At 37.6% G+C, this 24,476-nt stretch overlaps 1 protein-coding gene across 1 annotated transcript in view; it reads right to left on the minus strand.

The window, feature by feature from the left end:
- The window catches only part of Nsf (N-ethylmaleimide sensitive factor, vesicle fusing ATPase), a 150,252-nt gene that overhangs the window by 90,323 nt on the left and 35,453 nt on the right, over window positions 1-24,476 (minus strand). The window contains exons 6-8 of the mRNA XM_042673632.1: window positions 21,986-22,093; window positions 21,457-21,532; window positions 18,365-18,520 (exon numbers count right to left, since the gene is read on the minus strand). Coding sequence (XP_042529566.1) covers window positions 18,365-18,520; window positions 21,457-21,532; window positions 21,986-22,093 — 340 coding nt within the window. The remainder of the gene's footprint in view (window positions 1-18,364; window positions 18,521-21,456; window positions 21,533-21,985; window positions 22,094-24,476) is intronic.

The raw sequence follows: 24,476 nt of genomic DNA on the forward strand, positions 1-24,476 counted from the left end.
AAGTACAACTACTTAAAGATAACTTAAAAATTAAATTAAGATAAACAAATAATAAATGCCAAAGGAACCAAGAAGTTAGAAATCAAGGACAGAATTATAAATATGGGAAGGATCATATTCAGTAATTTAATACAATACTGTCTTTTTGTTGTTGCTGTTTCTTTTACCTTAAACATTTTTAAGTTGATAAAAGCTTAAAAGCTGTACATATTAATGGGAAGTTAGGTAGTGCTCAATACATGGGTACAATAGGCAATATTTAAGTTAGGACACAGTGTGAAGCCTTTGCCAGATGTGGCTGCCTGATCTTGGACTTTCGGCTCTCATATCTGTGAGCTAACAAAACTTCTTTCCTTTATAGAGTATTCAATCTCAGGTACCCTGTTATAGTAACAGAAAATAGGCTGTTATGAAGACACAAACTCCTTAGAATGTAAAAAGACAATGTTCAATAAGAGAAAGCTAGGCTTTCTGTTTTTGCATCCTGAAGTTATAGAGGTCAAGATGCAACTCTCAACTCTCATATTCAAATTCTATTATAAATTCATGAACTGTGTTAAGCAAAGTTCTTTCAGGTCACAAATAACTTCTGTTATATATAGCCTAATGTTAAAAATCAAACAATTATATAGAAATAAAAATTTTAAGCTTATGTTTGGAGGATATATTATATATATATATATATATTTTTTTTTTCTTCCAAACACCTTCATTTGTAGCCTGAAAGAATAGCACATAGATGTCGTCTGCCTTACCAGAGCCTCAGCACTGAATGACCAGTTCACTGAAATAGGCATTCATATGATGGCTGTTCCAGAAAGATGTTATATCTGCTCTATCCATTTTCTTCCCCACTCCCCCCGCCCCCCGCCAGTCCTGGGGCTTGAATTCAGGGCCATTTGAGCCACAGATCCACTTCTGGCTTTTCTGTTGCTTAACTGAAGATGAGAGTCTGGTGGACTTTCCAGATCTCAACTGCTTGAGTAGCTAGGATTACACACATAAGCGTCTAATCTAGCACCTGGCTCTATTCTCTCTATTCTCTCTCTCTCTCTCTCTCTCTCTCTCTCTCTCTCTCTCTCTGCCTGGGTGCCATCCCTCAGCTCTTCAGCTCAAGGCTAGAGCTCTACTGCTTGAGCCACAGCTCAAGCTTTCCAGTTTTCTAGTGGTTTATTGGAGATGAGTCTCACAGATGGCGGGTGCCAGTGGCTCACGCCTGTAATCCTAGCTACTCATGAGGCTGAGATCTGAGGATCACGGTTCAAAGCCATCCCAGGCAGGAAAGTCTGTGAGACTCTTATCTCCAATAAACCACTAGAAAACTGGAAGTGGCACTGTGGCTCAAGCAGTAGAGCACTCACCTTGAGCTGAAGAGCGTAGGGACAATGCCCAAGCCTAGCGTTCAAGCCCCACGACCAAAAAAAAAAAAAAAAAGAGTCTCACAGATTTTCCTGCCCAGGTAGCTTTGAACCATGATCCTCAGATCTCAGCCTTCTGAGTAGCTAGGATTACAGGTGTGAGCCACGAGAGTCCGACTTCTATTCTCTTTTTTTTAAATGATGAAACAGACCCTAAAGTCATACAGTCAATGACAAATCAAAAACTAAACTAATTAATGTCATGATTTATCTATCAGTTTCCCACCCATTTTATATTTCCTACTTATCTTCCAAAGTATCGCCTTAGGGACTGCTATTATTTTTATTTTTATGCAGTTTTGACTTTGTTAAAGAAAGTCTAACTAGGGGCTGGGAAAGTGGCTCAGTGGTAGAGCGCTTGCCTTGCATGCATGAGGCCCTGGGTTCGATTCCTTAGCACCATATAAGCAAAAAGGAAAAAGCCGGAAGTGGCGCTATGGCTCAAGTGGTAGAGCGCTAGCCTTGACCTGAAGAGCTGAGGGACAGCGCCCAGGCCCAGAGTTCAGGCCCCACGACCAGACCCAAAAAAAAAAAAAGAAAGAAAGAAAGTCTAACTATAACTATAACAAAAATATACACACTTATGAATACTCTTTGACTCAGCAATTTCATTTTTAGGAATTTATCTTAAAGAACTACATAATGTGCAGAAATGTATCTCCAAGGGTACTTGGACAGTATATAAGAGTCAATAATGCAATTTGAATGGCTAACTATCGGAGTATTTTTAAATAAACCATAGCATTATCATACCAATATCATAGAAGTATATTTAAGAAAAAAACTGCAGGGAGGAAAAATAGGATATAAAACAAAACTAATTTGTGTATATGCACAAATACATTTACCTATATAGTGAAAACTAGCAGAATGATGTACTGAAGAATAGTAAGAGTACTTTTTTGGTTTTCTTACATCGAGTTCTTATTTTTCATTTGTCATCTATATTTTTGAAATATTCTACAGTGAACACTTTTAACTGAAAGAACTAATAAGGTGGTAATGCATACCTGTTAGCTTCTCAAGGCAAAGATAGAAAGGACTGTGATTTGAGACCAGGATAGACAAAATATTAGCAAATCCCCATCTCAACAAATGAGCCAGGTGTGGTGGTATGAGTCTGTCATCCATACTATTTGAGAAATCATGGTAGTAGGATCATAGTCTGAGGCTAGCCCTGGGCAAAATGTGAGCCCCTCTGTGAAAAATAACTGAAGCTAAAAAAAAAACCTAATAAAAGTATTTAAAGTATTTTCATAAAGAGAGATCTAAGAGGTCCTTTAAAAGCTGGAGAGAGGAAAACGAGATTAAAATATTTCCCCCCAGGCTTCTGGGGCCCACCAGAGAGTCTGCAGTGATCTGAAGGGAGCAAGTAAGGAGCTTTGTGAATCAAATTCAGACTCCAGAAAATAGGAAAGTTTATTCTCAAGAACATGAAGATAGTGTCATAGTCAAGTTGGAATTACAAAAAAATCCCACTCAAACCCAACAATAAATCAAATCACTTAATGGCTGAGTCATGAAACCTAAGGGGTACCAGAAGAAGTGAGGTAGCCTGGAATCCAGCCCCTTCTGTGACTTCAGCCTATGTAAGTTGCTGGCTTTTTTTTTTTTTTTTTTTTTTGTCGGTTGTGGGCCTTGAACTCTGGGCTTGAGCACTGTCCCTCAGCTCTTCAGCTCAAGGCTAGCACTGTACCACTTGAGCTACAGTGCCACTTCCGGTTTCCTGGTGGTTTATTGGAGATAAGAGTTTCACGGACTTTCCTGCCCGGGCTGGCTTTGAACCTCAATCCTCAGATCTCAGCCTCCTGGGTAGGTAGGAGGATTACAGGCGAGAGCCATGGGCGCCTGGCTGCTGGCTTTTTTAATGTAAACACTGGCATGGAAAGATGGAACTTCTCATACTTGCATTCCTTGTAATATTAATGAGTTAATGTTGTTGAATTTAAGTAAATTTAGGGAATGTTGGACTAAGTAACATCTGGGTCTCCCACCCTAATATGTTCTGCTTCTGGATTTAAACACATAACTATCTCCATATGTTGAAATCTGTATCTATAGATATAGTAGCTACTTTGTGTGTGTGTGTGTGTGTGTGTGTGTGTGTGTGTGTGTGTGTGTGCATGTGCCAGTTGTGGGGCTTGAACTCAGGGCCTGGGAGCTGTCCTTCAGCTTTTGTGCTCAAGACTAGTGCTCTACCAGTTGAGCCACAGCTCCACTTCTGGCTTTTGGTGGTTTAAATGGAGATAAGAATCTCATGCCAGCCTGCCTAGGCTGGCTTTGAAACATGATCCTCAGATTTCAGCCTCCTGAATAGCTAGAATTATAGGCATGAGCCACTGGTGTCCAGCCATACTAGCTACTTTTGATTTCCTCATAGAAATGGAGAGAAATGTTAAATATTAAAAAATGGATGACAATACTCTTTAGAAAATTTCATACTTTGACAGCAGCAATTGAAACTGTTAAGTTCACCTGTGGTCAGCTTGCTATGGCCAAATAAAGAGAAATCAGTCTGTAGCAAATCTGTAACTCAGTCTACCCTATCTCCCTTTGCCTAAGTTCATCACAGCTACAACAGACTACCTAAATCAGAGCCACAAAGCAAGCCAAAGTAATCTGGTAGCAGACAGAAAAATGAGAAGTAGCAATAAAAAGTTTTGCAGAAATGTAAGTACAACAACATAGGAAGGCTGTAAGGTATGAGTAGTTATGGATAGAGAAAGAAATGTGCCTGGAATACATTAATAATTTACAGTGTAAATAATTCTCCAGTGTATATCTGAGATTTGACTGAATCTATATAATGTGGTAGATTAGCATCATACTAATTAGAGGTTTGTCCTATAGTAACCACACATTATCAAAAGCCTCTTCAGTCTTGTAAAGATTTCTCTCTAGTGACAGGATTCTACATAGATTTTAAAATAAAAACACTTTAAAAACCATACAATTGGGCTGGGAAAGTGGCTCCATGGTAGAGCGCTTGCCTTGCATGCCTGAGGCCCTGGGTTCGATTCCTCAGCACCACATAAGCAAAAAGAAAAACCCAGAAGTGGCGCTGTGGCTCAAGTGGTAGAGAGCTAGCTTTGAGCTGAAGAGCTGAGGGACAGCGCCCAGGCCCAGAGTTCAGGCCCCACGACCGGACCCAAAAAAAAAACAAAAAACCATACAATTGCCAGGCACCGGTGGCTCACGCCTGTAATCCGAGCTACTCAGGAGGCTGAGATCTGAGGATCACAGTTCAAAGCCAGCCCGGGCAAGGAAAGTCCATGAGACTCTTTTTTTTTTTTTTGGTCGGTCGTGGGCCTGAACTCTGGGCCTGGGCACTGTCCCTCAGCTCTTCAGCTCAAGGCTAGCGCTCTACCACTTGAGCCACAGCACCACTTCTGTCTTTTTATTCTGCTTATGTGGTGCTGAGGAATCGAACCCAGGGCCTCATGCATGCAAGACAAGCACTCTACCACTGAGCCACCTTCCCAGTCCCCCATGGGACTCTTATCTCCAATAAACCACTAGGAAACCAGAAGTGGCGCTGTGGCTCAAGTGGTAGAGCGCTCGCCTTGAGCTGAAGAGCTGAGGGACAGCACCCAGGCCCAGAGTTCAAGCCCCACTACTGACCAAAAAAAAAAACCATATATGCAATTGTGGACAAATTTGAGAAAATACATGTGTAATGAACATAAAAGTTTAGGCTACAGATGAGTGTATCTTGACATATCAGTTTTCAGTTACTCTGGAATGAGAATAGGATTCAACAACTAAGACCTGCTCAGATGAAACTGTATTAAAGCCAGACATGATGCTGTAGAACTCAAAGCCACAAATCTGTGAATATCTAGTAAATTATGTATAACTGCTTACAATGTCCAACTTTTCAATATTAGTAGTGATGGAAGAAATTTATTCCCATTTACTTCAACTTGTCTAAAAATTTCAAAGACCAATGTTACACTTTTTGGCAGTACTGGAGATTAGAATCAGAGCCTTGTGCATGCTAGGCAAGAATTCTGCCACTAGGGTACATCCTCAGCCCATAGGAAGACAGTAAAAAATAAAGCCTAAATTACTTATTACATGTAGTTTTTTAAAACATGAACATAGTAAATATATTGAACACACTAAAGGCAGTCTGTTTTTATTGTTGTTTTAGAGGTGATATACAGTGGGGTTATCTTTACATATAACGAGGGTGTAAGTACATTTCTTTCTAAAGGCAGACTCTTCTAGGTAACAAATCATATGAACTCCAAAGAAAGTCTTGTTAGAATTAAAGTAGAAGTCCTCTCATAATATTTAAGTTCCAGGCAGCTTTTTGCTAACATGATTACTACTTTCTTCCACTTCCCTTCCTCCAACATCCTGTTCTCTATTGTACCTATCAACATAGTTGTTGTTTTTCCAAGAGAGCATGTCACACATAAAACACTGACAAGATTTATAGAAGTGGTAGTGCATTTATCAGCTCCTCTCTGATGGAATGTGATAAAAAGTAAATATAAATCAGCCAAAGTATGAGTTCACAAATAAAGAAAAATATCTCTAAGTGTCCCCTTGACTACCTATCAACAAACACTGTTCAAAATGGGTAATTATAAAACAGAGCAAGAAGATAATCCCAGGTGTTAACTTTTTTCAACAACAACAAAAGTTTAAGATAAAAAGGAAACATAACTTAACATTTGATTAAAGAGGCTGGGTTATAGATTTTTGCCTTTTATAGAGCTATAGATGTACCTTTTGGCAATATAGTAACATTAACTATCATCTATGGAGTATATGCCAGCTACTTTGTTAGAAAATTTACACACATTAATGCTGCCTTGACAATAAAGCCTACCAATAAATAACTCTGCAGGTAAAGGCACCAAGATTCAGGGAGCTTTGGGCCCAGTTCCCTGAAATATTTCCAGGCCCAAGGCCACAGAAGAGACAAGTGGTAAAGGAGGACTCCCAGTCAACCTTCCTTTGGTTTGTCCAAGTGCCTTCTTACTGCTGAGGGATTTTGTGGATACAATTTTGCTAATAATATTTTTTAATAAAATGATGTTTATATATTCTATCATTTTTTGTTTTTTGCCAGTCCTGGGGCTTGAACTCAGGGCCTGGGCACTGTCCCTGATCTTCTTTTGCTCAAGGCTGGCACTCTACCATTTGAGCCACAGGGCCACTTCTATTCTATCATTTTTTAAAAGCCCAAGATAAAGTATTGTTAAGAAAGCCATAGAATAATGACAACGTGATTCTATTTAATTGTTTTAAATCTTACATGAATAAATACAGTGAAATCCACATGATGTATAACGGCTTAGGAAAGCATCTGACAAGTTCCACACCAATATCATGGCAGTGACTACTTTTGAGATAGAGAAACTGAAGTGGATAAATGGAAAGATGATCTTGATTTTTATACTACACTGTTTCAGAAAATGCACATATGTATGCAAGTATATGTGCGTGCTCCTCCACTGCTGACTTGATGTCCTTAAACTTGAATACTATTGTGAAAGCATGCCTCTGTAAAACATGTAGTTCCAAATGAAAGGATTTGTAGCTGACAAGTGCTAAACCAAAATACTTTTCCCTTTCTTACTATCTGGAGTCCAGTTCTATTTGGAATCAATTCAAGAAGTCTTTCTTGGATTAAGAATCTACGGGGAGCCGGGCATCGGTGGCTCACACCTGTAATCCTAGCTACTCAGCAGGCTGAGATCTGAGGAAAGGTGGTGAGACTCTTATTTCCAATAAACCAATAGAAAACTCAAAGTGGCACTGTGGCTTAAGTGGTCGAGTGTTCACCTTGAGCTGAAGAGCGCAGGGACAGCGCCCAAGCAGAGAGTTCAAGCCCCACGACTGATAGAAAAAAAAAAAAAGAATCTAAAAGGATCTATAAAGACTTAACTAAAAAAAAAAAAAAAAAAGACTTAACTATAAACATCATATCTGCTCTGACTTCTGAAAGGCATGGCTCATGGTTGTTTTTTTGTTTTTGTTTTTGTCTTTTTGTCGGTTGTAGGGTTTGCTCTGGGCCTGGGCACTGTTCCTCAACTCTTTAGCTCAACACTAGAGCTCTACCACTTGAGCCACAGCACCACTTCTGGCTTTTTCTGTGTATGTGGTATTGAGGAATCGAACCCAAGGTTTCATGCATGCTAGGCAAGCACTCTATCACTAGGCCACATTCCCAGCCTGGCTCATAGTTTTTTGTTCCATGCACTGCTTCTTCCTTATATGGCTTACTTTGTTAATTTAGTTTATAATGTGCTTTATGCTTTATTTAGTACAGCTCTGAGATGTACAAATATAGTTATTTTCATACAGACTGTAAGCATCTGAGGGCAGGGCTTGGGTCTGTTCAATGTTTTACTTAATCAAGATTAATCAAGTTCTTGGCATTTATGTAATTTCAGAAAGCTTACTTTGAGCCAGGCACCATGCCAAAACGAACAAAGTCTCTTCCTTACTGAATTCACATTATGTTTGTAGAGGTAGGGACAGAGGATTGGGGACATATGGCCTGGAATAGAGTCATGTAATAAACAGTTATAATACAAAGCAGCAATTCATAAAACAACATACAGAATTTTTGGGATACATAGGAAGACCATTAAGGCCAAACCATTCTGGAAAAAGTCAGGTCAAAGCTGAGGCTTAAAGGACAAAGAGGAACTGAATAAAAAGATGGTGGATTCCCGGGTAAGAGACAGTAGCATGGCAAGTTAGAGGAACTGAAAATAGCACAAGCTGGCTGGAACCCAGAGCCTGGGGGAGGGGCACAGGCTATGATGAGGCAGGAAAGTTTGGCAGACGCCAGATCACACAGGGCTTGTAAACTACGTAAGGAGTTAAAGGGAGCTGCTAAAGAGTTTGAACCTGTGGAGTGACAGGATCAGACTTGCCTTTTTATAAAAATCACTCCAGTTACAGTGTGGAGAATGGATTAGAGATGGGCAAGGCTGAAGGCTTATGGAGCAATTCAGGCAAGAGATAATGGTGTCCTGAAGAAAGAGTGAAAGGCGAGGTGGAGAGAACTGGGTGGATTTGAGATGCAACAGGGACATGGCAGAATCCACGAAGTTTATCCTGTGACTTTCTGGAAATGGAGTTGAGCTGAAGAAGTGGGGGTTTGGGGACAGCATACTGAGAAAGACAGATACTGACAGAAACAGAAATAGGATGGGTGGGAGGGGAGGGGGGGGGGGGGAGTACAGCTCCCGACAGGAGCCTGCCTATAAAATACAAAAGTATTGTTTGAGGGAGTAGGAGTAGGGAGAAAATGTTAGAGGATGAGCAATACCAGAATACATTACATCTGTGAATGAAGACAACAAAATGCAACTCACTGAGAGCTGTTGAATAATAGAGGGTAGTGGGGACAGGGAAAATAAGAAAGCAAGTGAGGTAGTTCACCTGTGAAATATCACAGTAAAACCCTTTTGAACAATAGCATACACTAAAAAAAAATGAAGGGCAGGAATATATGTGTGTGTGGATTTAAATAAGGAGTTACATTGTCCAAAAAGAAATGTATTCTTTACCTGACTTATGTAATTATAACCTCTGTGTACATTACCTTTATAATAATATAACATAATAAAATTATTTTTTTAATTTTTAAAAATAGAAGAAGCATTGCCCTGGGAAGAAGGGTAAGAGTAACTGAATGTATTTAAGTTTGAGTTCACTGTATGACCATGAAAAATAACCAACAGGTTATGCAGGTGAAAATCCTGAGCTCTATGGAAATTGAGATGGAGGAAGAAATTTCTATCTGAAAATTAATGGCATAAAGATGTCAATATAGGGGCTGGGAGGTGGCTCAGTGGTAAAGTGCTTGCCTTGCATGCATGAGGCCCTGGGTTCGATTTCTCAGCACCACATAAGCAGAAAAAGTCAGAAGTGGTGCTGTGGCTCAAGTGGTAGAGTGCTTGCCTTGAGCAGAAGAGCTGAGGGACAGTGCCCAGGCTGGGAGTTCAGGCCCCACGACCACCACCAACAAAAAAGATGCCAATAGAGCCGGGTGCCAGTGGCTTACGCCTGTAATCCTAGCTATTCAGAAAGCTGGGCGTGGAAGTAGCACTGTAGCTCAAGTGGTAGAGCACTAGTCTTAAGCTGAAGAGCTGAGGGACAGTGCCCGGGCCCAAAGTTCAAGCCCCATGACGGACAAAACAAAACAAAAAAATTACACAGAAGGCTGGGTAGGAAAGTCATGAGACTCTTATCTCACATAAACCACCAGAAAACTGTAAGTGGAGCTGGGCTCAAGTGGTAGAGCACTTGCCATGCGCTAAAGACCTAAGAGACAGTGCCCAGACCCAGACTTCAAGCCCCCAAAACAACAACAACAACATCAACAACAACAACAAAGATGCCAATAGAAGCTATGGAAGCATCCATAGAAAAAATAATAGATCTACGATAGATTCCCAAAGAACGTCCATATTTTAAGGGATTTAAAGTGAAAGGGATAACAGTGGTAAAACAAAACCCAGAAATGCCTGGTTTAAGAGAAACCAAGGAAAAGGCTATTTCAAGAAAGAATAGTCAGTAATGTTTCTTAAATGTGTGCCTGATTGAAGCTAGCCTTTACTAAACTGTCAGTAGTTCCCCTTTCTTCAATTCAGCTGCCAAATTCTCTACGTACTGAAATATGTGTAATGGCATTCACTACTCCCATATTATTTCTTACGTTTTTTGTCAAAAGACCTGAGAGTCACTTCCAAATCTGTCACTCATAATAACTAATCACAAAATTCTTCCAATTTCATTTTTGTAATCTTTTTTCCTATCTTTCTTTTCTTCCCACTGGGTTACCACCACCCCAAACCCAGGTTCTATATAACACAAAGCCAGATAACTAGAGCCTACTGTTCTCCATGACCATTCACTTCCTCTCCAGGGCAATACTATTTCACACAAAATAGATACACCAATTATCCTAAATGTTAACATTGCTAGTGGTTCCACTGCTGAAAATCTCCGATCACTTCCCACTATAATCATCTGTTTAAAAATTCCATTCATTTAGTAAATGTTTACATATAGTAATGTTTCTCCCACTACCTATGTTAAAATCCAGTTGTTGGTTTTGTTACCTTTTACATTTTTCTACCTATTGTAATTTGGGGGGGATAAAGTATAGTTTGTGGATATGTCAAATTGCTGTGTTTCTAATTGCTTGTTCTCAATCTCTATTATTTATTTTACTATGAACTTGTAACAATACCTCCTGGTGTCCAAAAGGATCTAATGGGGTCTTGAGAAAGACCACATTGTAAACAGCCCTGATACTGATAACATCTTAGGAGGCTTTTGAGCAGTGACTCTCCATACAGGTGATTTTTTTGATTGTCACATATGGTGGAGGATGATGAAACTCTCAGCATGGAGTGGATAGAAGCCAGAGATATTGCTGAACCTCCTACAGTACATAGGACAGGCTCCTACAACAAGAATTATCCAGCGTAGGGCTGGGAAGGTGGCTCAGTGGTAGAGCACTTGCCTTGCATGCTCGAGGCCCTGGGTTCGATTCCTCAGCACCACATAAGAAAAAAGCCAGAAGTGGCGCTGTGGCTCAAGTGGTAGAGTGCTAGCCTTGAGCTGAAGAGCTGAGGGACAGTGCCCAGGCCCAGAGTTCAGGCCCCACGACTGGACCCAAAAAAAAAAAAAAAAAGAATTATCCAGCCTAAAATATCTGTAGTGCCAAGGTTGAGAAACCTGGCCTTTGGAATATAACATAAACGAATAATTGTATCACATTAAGAACTATATACAGATGTTTCCACTGAGCGTCACAATAAACAGTACTATGTGTTAGAAGAAAAAAAAAGAACTATAGAACAACTAAGTCATAGAGAGAGAGAGAGAGAACAGAAGAAATATAGAGAAGTATACAAGATTGTCTGGAAGGCTAGATAGGAATAAAATGTTTTCATTCCCTGGTTCATAGATTTCCATAACAACCTCAACTTGACTTCTAATCCTATTTCTTATTTCTTCCCAACATCAAGTCTGCTAATCTAAATTGCAAATTCTACCTGTAACTTGCTTATTCTTTCACTCTTCCCAGGATATGAACAACAATCTATTTCCCTCCTTCTATTCCAAACCACTCAGCAGTTAAGGTCTCACCAAGCCTTCTCTCTATGAACTTCTGGGTAAATATCTTTAAATTCCTAGATGACTTATATTCCTAGATGATATATACCACTCAGTTGGTACTTAATCACATTCTGGCTATTGATATCACTGGTTAGGTTATATTGTTTAATTTTAAAATCATTATTTAACTTTAACATTTATGTTTTGTCTCTTTGTTGACAGTTCACTTAAAACAGAATTTCTCTATATGCCAGGAGCAACCACTTCTTTCTCCTATCATGCTACAATGTTAAAGAACAGATAAAAAATGTGGAATTACACATTAAGCATTACAGTCTTGCCACCAACCTTTCTCATATAGAGCTCATGACAATCTGAACATATAAGATTTTGAGAAAAGTAGTTTATTTGCATTATACAAAGCAGCCAACTCTATGCCAAAAAATTATCTGGCCTCAGCAGACAATTCTGGCTCACAACTATAATCCTAGTTACTCAGGAGGCTGAGACTGAAGATCAAGGTTTGAAGCCAGGCCAGGCAGAAAGTCCATGAAACTCCAATTAACCACCAGAAAACTGAAAGTGAAGCTCAATATGGTAGGGTGCTAGCCTTGAGCAGAAAAGCTCAGGGACAGCACCCAAGCCCAGAGTTCAAGACCCATGAGAGACAAAAAAAAGGGAGAGAGAGAGACAGAGAGAGAGAGAGAGAGAGAGAGAGAGAAAAGAAAAAAAAAAGAACTAGGTGGTCCTAAATATCAATGGTGCAATGCTGAAAAACTCTTAACTAGATCAAAGGCTACCTCAAGATCACCTCCAAGAATTCAAAGAAACAGGGCTGAGACACACACTGTAATGGTTTCATGTGGTGGGGTTTCAAGGGAGAAGAACAGTAAAAAAGGTTAAGGGAATAGACTCTGAAGTCAGATTGCCTAGTTCCAAATCTGAGTCTATCACTTATTAAAAACAGGTCCTAAATCAGCTACTCAAGACTATAAAATAGACACAATACAGTATCTACTTCCTATCATATTTGTGAGGATTAAATAAGCTAATATATGAAATAAGAAGTTACACAAGGCCCTTAAAACAGTGTCTTCTACTATATAAGTATAAGCTGCCAATCATCACTAACCAAAACCTAATAGTGAAACAAGAAACACCTTTTCACCTTGGCCAGTCACAGAAGCTGGAATGAACACTGAAAACAAATTTGAACAGTTTTCCAAATATCAGAAATTCTGCCTTCCTTTTAAGGCACCTTTCTTCCACTGCTTTATCTCTAACGCTTCCTCAGCCCTCAGAAGGCAGTTACAAGTGCTCTCACATTTGGACAGAAGACAAACTACTTATACCCATTACTACAACATGGAAATACTGGGATTGTTTCTCTCTTTTGAGTGAAGTAGATAGGCATTCCTCTCTACCTCTATCAGGGGCTGCCAATGAAGTCCTCTATAACCTGTGTTTTTCCCCTCCATAAAAACTTCATGAAGGCGGGCTGGGAAGTTGGCTCAGTGGTAGAGTGCTTGCCTTGCATGCCTGAGGCCCTAGGTTCGATTCCTCAGCACCACATAAGCAAAAAGAAAAAGCCGGAAGTGGTGCTGTGGCTCAAGTGGTAGAGCGCAGGCCTTGAGCTGAAGAGCTGAGGGACAGTGCCCAGGCCCAGAGTTCAGGCCCCACAACTGAACCAAAAAAAAAAAAAAAACTTCATGAAGGCAATGGGACATAGTTGGCCTTGTTCCCTGTCTATGTCGATAGCCACTCTGAGAAACGTGTGATATTATCTTTCTGTTTGTTTGCTTTGCAAATTGTACATTAGAGATAGAAGATCTCAATGAAACACAAGACAGAGGGATAATAGAATAGGAAAAACAAAAAAATCTCCCTTTATTCTTTTAATATTCTTTTTTGGAAGTGAACACTTTTTCCAATTTAATGTGTACTCAGAGATTTTTGTACTGCATTTAGTTTTGTATATTTTTATTAACATAAATATGCCTACACAGTTAGAACAATGTAATGTTAAGTCTTGCTCTGCTGTGTTCTATAATAATGCAGGTATATCATACTTTACTTAATTATTTCCTTACTGGTGGGACATTCAGCAAGCCAATTGTTGATCTGTAAGTAACTCAACTGTAGTTACTAGGAAATATAGTCCATTGGTGATTCTATAGGCTGAATTAGCTCTACTAAAGACTAATTTTTTTAAAAGCCTGTCTATAAATTAAAAATATCAGCTGAACTTACATCTAGTTTGACTTTGACATATAGAAACAACTATGTTATTTCTATTTAAATTTAATGAAAAAAATAAACCAAGGGAAAATTAATCCAAGGTAAAAACAATATTCCATTTCTAAAAAGTTACCTATAGTTTTTAAGGTTATATGCTTTGTTGCTAAACCCCACTATAGATATAGAGATCACAGGATTATAATCTGTTCTTTTCTCAACAACAACAAAAAGAAACAAAACAAAACTCTGCAACTTTCCTGATCTTAAGTTAGAATTAGTAAATGATCAAACTCTTTGTATCCAGGTATCACCTAGAATTACTTATAGAAGAATTAGAAGGGGGAAGTTTTGCTCTAACTAGTGAGCAACTGCTTTCTTTTCCTCTGCTAATAAATTACAGGCAGACCTGAACAGATGTCAGGTTGGCATTCAAAACCTAAAATATAGCTGAAAAGCAAGTTATGACTAATACAAGGAAAAAAAGATGAATGTCAAAGAGCTTCATTCCCCCCCCCCTCCCTTTTTATTTTTTTTCAAATTTCAGATAAGCTCTTTAGCCTTAGGGTTCCTTTTACAGAGCCCTGGAGTTCTGCTAGATGTCTTAACCCCCATTTAAATTGCAATCTCTCCTCATGAGTGGGGGTGTGAAAATGCATTTTAAGAGTGTGAGTGTTTATGTTAATCTTAGCAAGAACTCCCTTTCTCCCAAATATGGCCTGCACAAAACCTTGGTGCCCTTTCTTCCACTATGTTTGATTTGCACTATTCTTAGCATGTGAAAGATGTCTGCATGTGATTGAAAGGCTCCTTATCTTCTCAGCGGCTCTGCTTCATAGAGGAATTGCAGTTTCACTTATGATATCAGAAAAGACTTGCTTTCCTCTTGAATTTCAAAAGAAACCTTTAAAATACAGATTGAAAATGGGCTTAAAAAGGGAGGCACAGGGAAACAGGAACCAAAAGAAAAACAAAAACAAAAACACAAAAAGCAAAAACCCACAGCATCAATGTCAAAGAATGGGGACAGAAGACCATAGCAAGGGGCTTTCCTTCCTGCTAGGTGGCCTGGACATCCTGAGCCCACAATGTGAGGCTGAGGCCCCTACATTCTTTCCCTCACACTCTTCTGCTGAAGTTCCTTTCTTTAGGTAGAAGCTAAACTATTCCCAAGATTATACTTAGAGATGCTGACTAATTCTTCTGTAATTATTCCAGTGTTTATTGAAAAGCCTTTGTTTGCTTTGACATTTACAGTTTAGAGATTACTGTTAGAGATGCTGAAAAATGAAGTATCTTTGCAAAAACTCCATCTCTGTCAACAAAAGAGCTGCAAGGAAAATAAGGCAGTTTATCATTTATCCTAAACATCTTCTAGTGAGTGCATTAAATGCTAAGTATGGGTCTCATTTTCTTTGCTAATCTTTTCCACTCTTTCTATAATTTTCACTACAGTTATACAAAAGGGTTTCAATTTAATATGTCCGTTTATATTATGTATAATTTGTTGCCAGTATTTTCACATGCTTCATCGAAGTGCTTCCTCACACTGGGATGACAAGAAAGAAATAAGCAAATGGTTATGCTGATTAAACAACAAAAACAAAAGTCTAAACTGATATTTCACCTAAGAAATCCCTTTGCCCATTTCTACAAAACTTGTATGCTTATCAAGCCTTATGTTTCTTTCTTTTTCCTTGAAGGGTTTCTTTGATTTTTAAAGTTACTTAAGTACTCAAAAGAGACACTAGGAGATTGGAAACTTACAGTTAAAATATCATCACCATATTCTTCTGTATGTACCTAAACCATATTTTCAATTTTGAAATGAAAACATGAAGTTGTACAAGCAAAAGGAAAGAACTATATTACCTGAAGCGTAATTACCAGGCTCATAAACACAACTGCAGGAGAAAAATTATAAAATTATTACTTTGAAAAAAATTATTACTTTGCTAATTTAAAAAAATTGATAAATGTAAACAAAAAAATCTACTTAGTTAAGATTCCTGTTTACAAAGCAGACTGAACTCCTGACTCCATGGAAAAGACAGTAATTTGCTTTCAACCCCAAAATAGAAATCCCTATTTAAAAAGCCTCATAACCTACATATTCTCTTCTAGCCATTTTTCTCATTTGATTTAACTTGATCATAACCCCACTGTGCAATCAAAACCCCAAACCATACCATTCCATTAAGATAACAAAGAGTAGGGGGGGATCAATTTTGTTCCTACCTAGTAGGGTAAAAGAATACAGGTTAAGCATAAAAAGAACTTGTATAATTTTATTTATATTTTTACTTTTTTTTTTATTCATATTTTTACTTTTATACACTTTTATTAAGTCCATTGAAAAATTTATAACCACATGTGCCTGGACTACAACAAAGTATTTTACTGTCTAATTCCTCCAGTATAATTCAAAGGAAAAGAAGCCTCTACTGGATAATAGGGAATGACTTATGCAGAGCAAGAGAATTATTTCTCATGCAAAACCATAAAAAAAAATGTTGCTTTAGTTTTTTAGATACTAATTCAGAATAAAGAAAATAGTATTGTTGTTGTTATTGTTGTTTTTTCAATTTGGCTCAAAAGCCAAAGTAGTTTTAAAAAGCAAACTGGAAAAATATGTTTCTGGAGAGAAGTGACTTCTTAAAAGGGACAAAATTAATTTTTGTCTAATTAAATTAGTATAAACATATTAGAGAAAAATGAAATCCATAAGAAAGGTTCTAGGGCTGTGGGTATGGCTTTAAGTGGTGGAGCACTTTCCTAACAAGTGTAAGGCTCTGAATTCTAAACCCCAGTACTGTAAGAGACCCATGGGCAGGGGTGAGATGTGAGTGGGGCAGGGAAGGAAGGCAGCCCAGTGAGTACATGTGCAGGGCAGGACAAGATGGTGAGCAGGTGGCTCACTCTAGCCAATGCCACTCACAAAATTTAAATCTACAGCACTTGCTCAAAAATCACATGCACAGCAACATAAGTATACGACTATAATGCAATTCATTTAAATATAGGTATCAGGTACAGATAAAACTCACTAAGTCCAAATCTGTTTGATTTAACTTCAAACTCTCTGATAGCTGTTTAAGTCACAAACACACTGATATGAGATTTGTTCCTTTATGTACTAACTACCCAGTCTAAGACAAAGCCCCTAGAAGCTGGAAATTGCAGAACATGGAACCAGTATCTCAATAACTAAGTCCTCAGTAGCTTCCCAACAGTGAGAAGACAACTATTATAAAATTTAAAAATACAGCATACAACAGAAAGTAATTTTTCTGTTTTTTGGGTTGCAGTATAAATGATCAAAGAAATAGAATCATTAGACCCTCCCAAGTCTAAGTCCTGAAAATCAGCAAAACTTTTTCACCAGAATAACTTAGAACATTTGGAATCATCCTTTTAACTTTGTTCTTTTACCTAACATGTATTTAAACAGTATCTCCATATCTATATGAAAAAGCTTTCTAAATTTATTGTGCCTCAAAATACACATTACCGAAACTGAACTACCACATTTTTTTCCACTATTTTCCAAATTAGATTTCTGTTTTTTATGTACGTGGCCTTTTGTATCTGTTAGATAAAAAGTATGTTATTGCTATTTTGAGGTGTATAAAGTCAGGTGATGAGGGTCTCTGTCATTTTCTCTTAATCCAATTCTAAACTCGACCTTTATCCAGTGAACAGGTGTGTGCCATGTCGGTAATTTATCAGAGTGAGCAACCAGGCAGAAAAGCTACCAACAATAGGAGACTAGTATGATCAAGTACTTGTGCCTGGAAAGCAGCTCTTATCCCCACCATGATGAATATACTTTTATCTTTCCCCAGCAATTTAAAAAGAAGGACTGATGAGGGTAAGGGGAGTAATACATTCATATTTCTTTAGCTTCTTGGATCCTGTTTTTACACTAATAGTCTGCCTGAGCGGTTAGTTTCTAAATTCCTTTCTCAGATATTCGGCTGCTCACATTCCAACCTAACAAATGATATGGATATGAAAACAGTCATGACAGTATTTCCATTGAACAAATAAGGTCGCTTTACACAGATAAATAAGCCTTCAAGAAGAAAGTGATAAATGAATACAGCATTTCTCTGTCTGCAATATGGAAACTCCCATATATATCCTACATTTTGTCATTTAGGATCAAACATCTAATTTAAAAGTTTGCCAGGTATCTACTTACTATGTCTGAAGTTGACTAATTGTGGAATGCAATAATACAACAAAAAGCAACAAGAGCATCAAATATTAGAACAGGGTTCACAAACTACTCAGCAGGTAAATCTGAGCCACAGAGGAAAACTTTAGAATTGGGTAAAATTTATAAACACGCTCCATAGAAAAATATTGTAAATTAGCTAACTAAATAAACTAGAGAAACCACAAATTTTATTTCTAATATTTCCCTATAAAAGTTAAATATTTTGAAAGTTTTTCAGAAAACTTCTGTTTTTTAAAAAGAACTTAAAACTGAAAAATATATTGGTAAGCTTGAAAAAATAATCAAAACTACTAAAAAGAGATTTTTTCATTCATTATTTGTTTTAAACAATACAAGCTTTTATTAAAATTTCTATTTTTAAACTTACCCATCTGTTCCACAATCTCTGGAGGAAATACCCGAGAAGCAAATGCTCGTCGAAAAATATCTGAAAATTCTTTGTCCAGACCTCCTATTCCCATTTTTTCAAAGTTCCAGTCAGGATTGATGATAGATTGGCGATTTTCCTTAGTTTTAGCTTTACCTAAGTTAAACAAATATAAATAAATACGAAATAAGAACTTCATTATTCAGTGTAAAAAGACAGATATTCCCTGGCATCCTAAATGAATAAAGACAAGTTACCCTTATACAAAGATGGGCAACATATTCTTGACTGATTTTCAAATAAGAAGGGTAAGACTGCCTTATCTACTTTGGTCCCCAATTAGGGTCAATTTTCAAATTGACAAACTAAATTTATGCTGTACTCTGTTTGCAATCAAGCCACAGAACTTAGTTTCACAAAATGTAATCTAACCAATTAAATAGCTTAGGTGATTAGAAGAAACTCCATATGCATATGTGATGAAAATTACACTAGTTGTCAGAAATCTAGCAGTCTCTCAAGATCCCAGCAAAAATATTTTTAAAAAACAACAACATATATTTATCTGGAGTAAGCTTAGAATTGGGCATCTAACCCCTCAGCCTAAGAAGATGTGCTTAATTTTATGTCTTATTTGCCTTTTCTTCACATGAACATAAAAGGCTTTAATTATTTCATGATTCTTGTTTAAAATTCTATCACAAAGATAAAAACGATCCAATTTAAATGTAGAGTGCCACCTAAAGTCACTGAAGAGAAATACATCTACTATTTCACACAAAGGACAAGATACACTATACTCTGAACCAAAAAAGTGAAAATACAGTTTTATAAAGTCAGGGAAGAATAATATCCCATTAAAAAAAAATTAGATGGTGATTTTATGGTTAGAGGTTTGTGGACTTAAGATTTCCTTTAGAAGTCAATAAAAAATATTTTGCTTACACTCCACTGCCCCCTTGTGGCTAAACTTACTACATGCCTAACTACCACAGAACTGCATACCAAAAATCACATCTTGGAAATACCTATGCTGTATGAAATTTGCACAATTTCTTTAGGATAAAGTATCTTAACAAAAGGCATATAAAACACAATACAATCAATTCATAAATATGCTGGGTCAATAGGAGATCAGATATTTCCAGCATCCTTTTAAAAGTTACAATTATAGGCTTTGTTTGTTTTGTTGGTCATGGGGCCTGAACTCTGGGCCTAGGCACTGTCCCTCAGCTCTACCACTTGAGCCACAGAGCCACTTCCAGCTTTTTCTGCTTATATGGTGCTGAGGAATCAAACCCAGGGCCTCATGCATGCAAGGCAAGCACTCTACCACTGAGCCACCTTCTCAGCCCCATTTATAGGTATTAATAATTATAGAGGTACGTTTGAGATGCCTCAGTTTGTAAAAAAAAAAGGAAATTATAAAACAATATAAAACTAAAATAAAATTTTAGAATAGGCTGTTTTTTAGTGAATGTCTGTGCATATTTTATACATAAGGGGGAAAATGGTGAGTGTGGTAACTCACACTGTAATCCAGCATTGGGGTGGGGGGATGGGGATGGAGGCAGGAGAATTCAGAGTATCAGGCTAGACTGGGTTACATAAGACATAAGACATATATGACAAATAATATAAGATAAATAATATCTAATATAAATAATAAATAATATATAAGACAAATAATATGATATATATATAAGACAAATAAATAAACAAAAAACAGTAAAAGGGAATGGCAACTTATGGAATAAGGCAAAAGTCCACATACTGAAACAAAGTTAAGTAATTCAGACACAAACCTCTAATTTCTAGGAAGTAGAATTCTATAAATAGAATTGTTCTATAAATAGAATTGTTACCTAGTTACTGATATCATTTTGGAGGGTTACTATTCCTAGACATTATACCTGATTATTTTAGCATAATGAAAACAAGGCTAAGGCACATAATTATGGCTCAACTGAACCTTTCAGAAAGATTTTACCTGCACCTTCATCAGTTGATCACTCATAGAATGGTGATAATCTCATGTAATGTAACAACCAGTAATGAACATTTTATAAAATAAGGTCATAAGATAATGAATTCTGGGGCTGGGAAGGTGGCTCAGCGGTAGAGTGCTTGCCTTGCATACATGAGGCCATAGGTTCGATTCCTCAGCACCACATAAGCAGAAAAAAAAAGCCAGAAGTGGTGCTATGCTCCAGTGGTAGAGCGCTAGCCTTGAGCTGAAGAGCTGAGGGATAGCGCCCAGACCCAGAGTTCAGGCCCCATGACTGGCAAAAAAAAAGATAATGAACTCTGAGGACCTGTCAAATACTGGGGAAGATACAGGCAGAACAGCTAAATGCAAAATGGGATGATCCCAGATGAGATGCCAGAGCAGAAAAAAAAGAACATAATGGGAGAACTGCTGAAATCCAAATAAAGTCTGTGGATTGGTTAGATGCAATGACATCATGGTAATTATCTTTTTTTTTTTCTGACTTTTTTTTTTTGCCAGTCATGGACCTGAACTCTGGGCCTGGGCGCTGTCCCTTAGCTCTTCAGCTCAAGGCAAGCGCTCTACCGCTTGAGCCACAGTGCCACTTCTGGCTTTTTCTGTTTATGTGTTGCTCAGGAATCGAACCCAGGGCCTCATGCATGCAAGGCAAGCACTCTACCACTGAGCCACCTTCCCAGCCCCCATGGTAATAGCTTAACTTCACATCAAGGGAAGCAAGTTAAGCATATTACAGGAATTTGCTGATCTATTTTTGTAAGTTTCCAGAGGCCTAAAATTATCTTAAAATTTAAAGTTTAAAATTAATTTCACTGTTTCTCTTTAATTTTTTAATTTGGCTATTAGGAAATTTAAAACAATATGTGCTTCATATTTTCTTTCCACCGTTCACTACTAATCCAGATGAAGGTTTTAAAGCTTTTTATCATATCTGACAAAAGGAAATGCCCAAGGATTCTGTGACCAGCCATCTCACAGGAGGTGCCTATCCCCTTTGGAACTTCAGAATCACTTTCATTGAGTAAAGTGTAACAACAGAGAATTCCAACCCGATGTAGGATCTTCTAAAAACTGTAAGTCTTACCAATAAGATTGAGTGATGAATTTTCTGCCTTTTCAAATGCAACTTGACTGTTTCCAACAACCAGCCCTACTTCAATCTGCACAGAAAGATAAATATTAATATTAGTAAGCTAATATTTCTGGGCTTCTCAAAGCAAGGCTAAAAATGAAGAGAAAATTAACTCACTCTGTGCAAAAAGGAAACCTTCCCCATCAGTCACCTATGCTACATTTTGTCCTATAACAACCACATTCCATAATTCCTATGTGCTTTATTTCAAGGCCTATACCTATCCAATAATGGCTGATTTGTTTATTAAAATAAACATGAAAAGACAATTACGGGTATATGTACAAATTCCAAATTATTATTAAAAGTTATACATATTAAAAAGTTATGTTTTAAGAACTATGTTGGCTATAAAAATATTTTTTCTCTCTACTATCTTAGAAAGAGAAAGTATACAATATGAAAAAATAGCAGGAGAACGATTAGAAGATATTAACTTGTATAATTCATATCATTAAATTAGGAATAAAGCAAACTGTACCTTCTGTCTTTTACCCGTTGCAGGCTCTCCCTTCAGAATGCTGGGATCCATGGCTTCAATATCCTTCACCAGTAAGCCAAAAAGCTTTTCATTAAAGCTAAATACAAGCTATATAGAAAACAGGTTAAGGGGAGAAAAATTACCTCATGATTTAAATAGTTTGAATCTTATCTCAACACCAACATTTTTCAAACACAGAAAACGAGTTTTCTCCTGTATATCCCTCTCAATCTCCTCCATTAAGCACATCATTCACATGGAAGAGGTAAATAACATGCTAGGTACTGAAGAATCTGCAAGGTACTGAAAACTACAGGTGGTTACCTAATTAATCCTCACAAACACTCTTGCAAACAGAAATGGAGATCCAGAAAGAAGCAGTGAGTGACATTACAGTAGTCAAACCTGGATTTTTAACTCCAAATTTAAGGCTTTTCTATGCACTGCATAAAACACCTGTACTACAAGTGCAGAGATGGCTCAAATGCTCATTCATTCTCTATACCTTCAAAAGCAAGTCCCTTGGGGCTGGGAAGGTGGCTCAGTGGTAGAGCGCTTGCCTCCCATGCATGAGGCCCTAGGTTCGATTCCTCAGCACCACATAAGCAGAAAAAGCTGGAAGTGGCACTATGGCTCAAGTGGTAGAGCGCTAGCCTTGAGCTGAAGAGCTGAGGGGCAGTGCCCAGGCCGAGAGTTCAGGCCCCACGACCAACAAAAAAAAGAAAAGAAAAGAAAAATCTGGAAGTGGCACTGTGGCTCAAGTGGTAGAGCTCTCACCTTGAGCTGAAGAGATCAGGGACAGCACTCAGGCCCAGAGTTCGAGCCCCAACCCCCTTCCTCCCCCAAAAAAAGCAAGGCCCTCTTTCAGGTATTGGGATAGAATATAAAGTATCAGTCCTACCACCATTATCTCCCATAAAAGATAGTAGATACTAAGAAGAGTGGTTTCGGTAAGATACTTCTTTATATTCTGGAGTGTTTTATTTCATGTGCTTATCTATATATGCATGTTATTATATAAATTTAACTTATTTAAGTCATGTAATTACAATTCTTTAAATTTAAATTATTACACATACCAAGACAGTTACATTTAATTATTTAAATAATTTAACACTTACATTTAAATATTTAAATATAAATATTAAATTATTTAAATCATTATAAATTATTAAAGTATTATAAATACCAAGGCATTTACCTCTAAACATCATTGCTTTTCTTTTCTTTTCTTTTTTTTTGCCCAAGACCAGGAGTCAAACTGGGTACCAGATACTTTCACTTTTACTCTACTAATGGAGCCATGCCTCCAACCCTTATTTCCTTTAAGCATTTTCTTTCTTTTTTTGTGCTGGTCCTGGGGCTTATACTCAAGGCTTGGGCACTCTACCATTTGAATTATAAGTCCACTTCCAGCTCCTTTTTTTTTTTTTTTTTTTTTTTTTGGTGTTTTTTGTTGGAGAGAAGAGTCTTTAATCAATTAAAATTTCCTGCCCAGGCTGACTTCAAACCATGATGCTCAGATACCAGCCTCCTGAATAGCTAGGATTACAGGTATAAGCCACCAGCCTCCAGCTACTTTAAGCATTTTCTATTAAGATACTAAACCTAAAGGCAAATGTACAATCTGAATAATGTGATTCATGCATCAAAAAATGCAAGAATCAAGAAGTAACATAGAAATAGCTCAAAAAACAGATGGGAAAATCAACAAATTATCAGCTAGGCTAAATGACACTTTCTAGAACACCTGTTACAAAACGATACTGCTGCAGCTCTAGTACACATCTAGCTTTACATACATCAGACAATATTATAGCACATGGCATTTCTTTTTTCAGTTTTCTGTCTTCCTCAACTAGAAAGTAAGGTCTATGAAGACTAGGGATTGTATAAATTTGGTTCACTACTGAGTGCCTAGAAGAGTGGGTGGTAAATCCTTCATCCTATTAAGTATTTGTTTAATTAATTTTTTGTTGTTTAATTCTTGTCTCAGCTATGTCCTTGATTGTATCCATGAATGCTTAATTTGCTTTCTCTGGACCTAAAATCTTTACTTGTGTGTAAGGAGGTTGGTCAAGATATCTTCTAGGTTCATTCCAATCCTGGTACTATCTTTTACAATACATAATTTTCTTTTTCTGACTGTCAGTAAGTTTCTACTTGCAAAAATTTGAAATTATGATGTATGGGTTACCTAGATCATTAGATTCTTATTCTTCTAGATTTATTAGTTAGAAGAATAAAGCAAAACAACAGTACTTCCACTTCTATTGTCTAGCCTTTACCACTCCTCTTTTTTTTCCCTCTCGGTTGTGGGGCCTGAACTCGGCCGGGATGCTGTCCCTCAGCTCTTCAGCTCAAGGCTAGTGCTCTACCACTTAAGACACAGCCCACTTTCAGTTTTCTGGTGGTTAATTGGAGGTAAGAGTCTCATAGACTTTCCTGCCTGGGCTGACTTTGAAGCTGGATCCTCAGATCTCAGTTTCCT

This window comes from Dipodomys spectabilis, unplaced genomic scaffold, assembly GCF_019054845.1.
Source record: "Dipodomys spectabilis isolate Male_0828 unplaced genomic scaffold, ASM1905484v1 ptg000018l, whole genome shotgun sequence".
In the NCBI taxonomy this organism is placed as follows: domain Eukaryota; kingdom Metazoa; phylum Chordata; class Mammalia; order Rodentia; family Heteromyidae; genus Dipodomys; species Dipodomys spectabilis.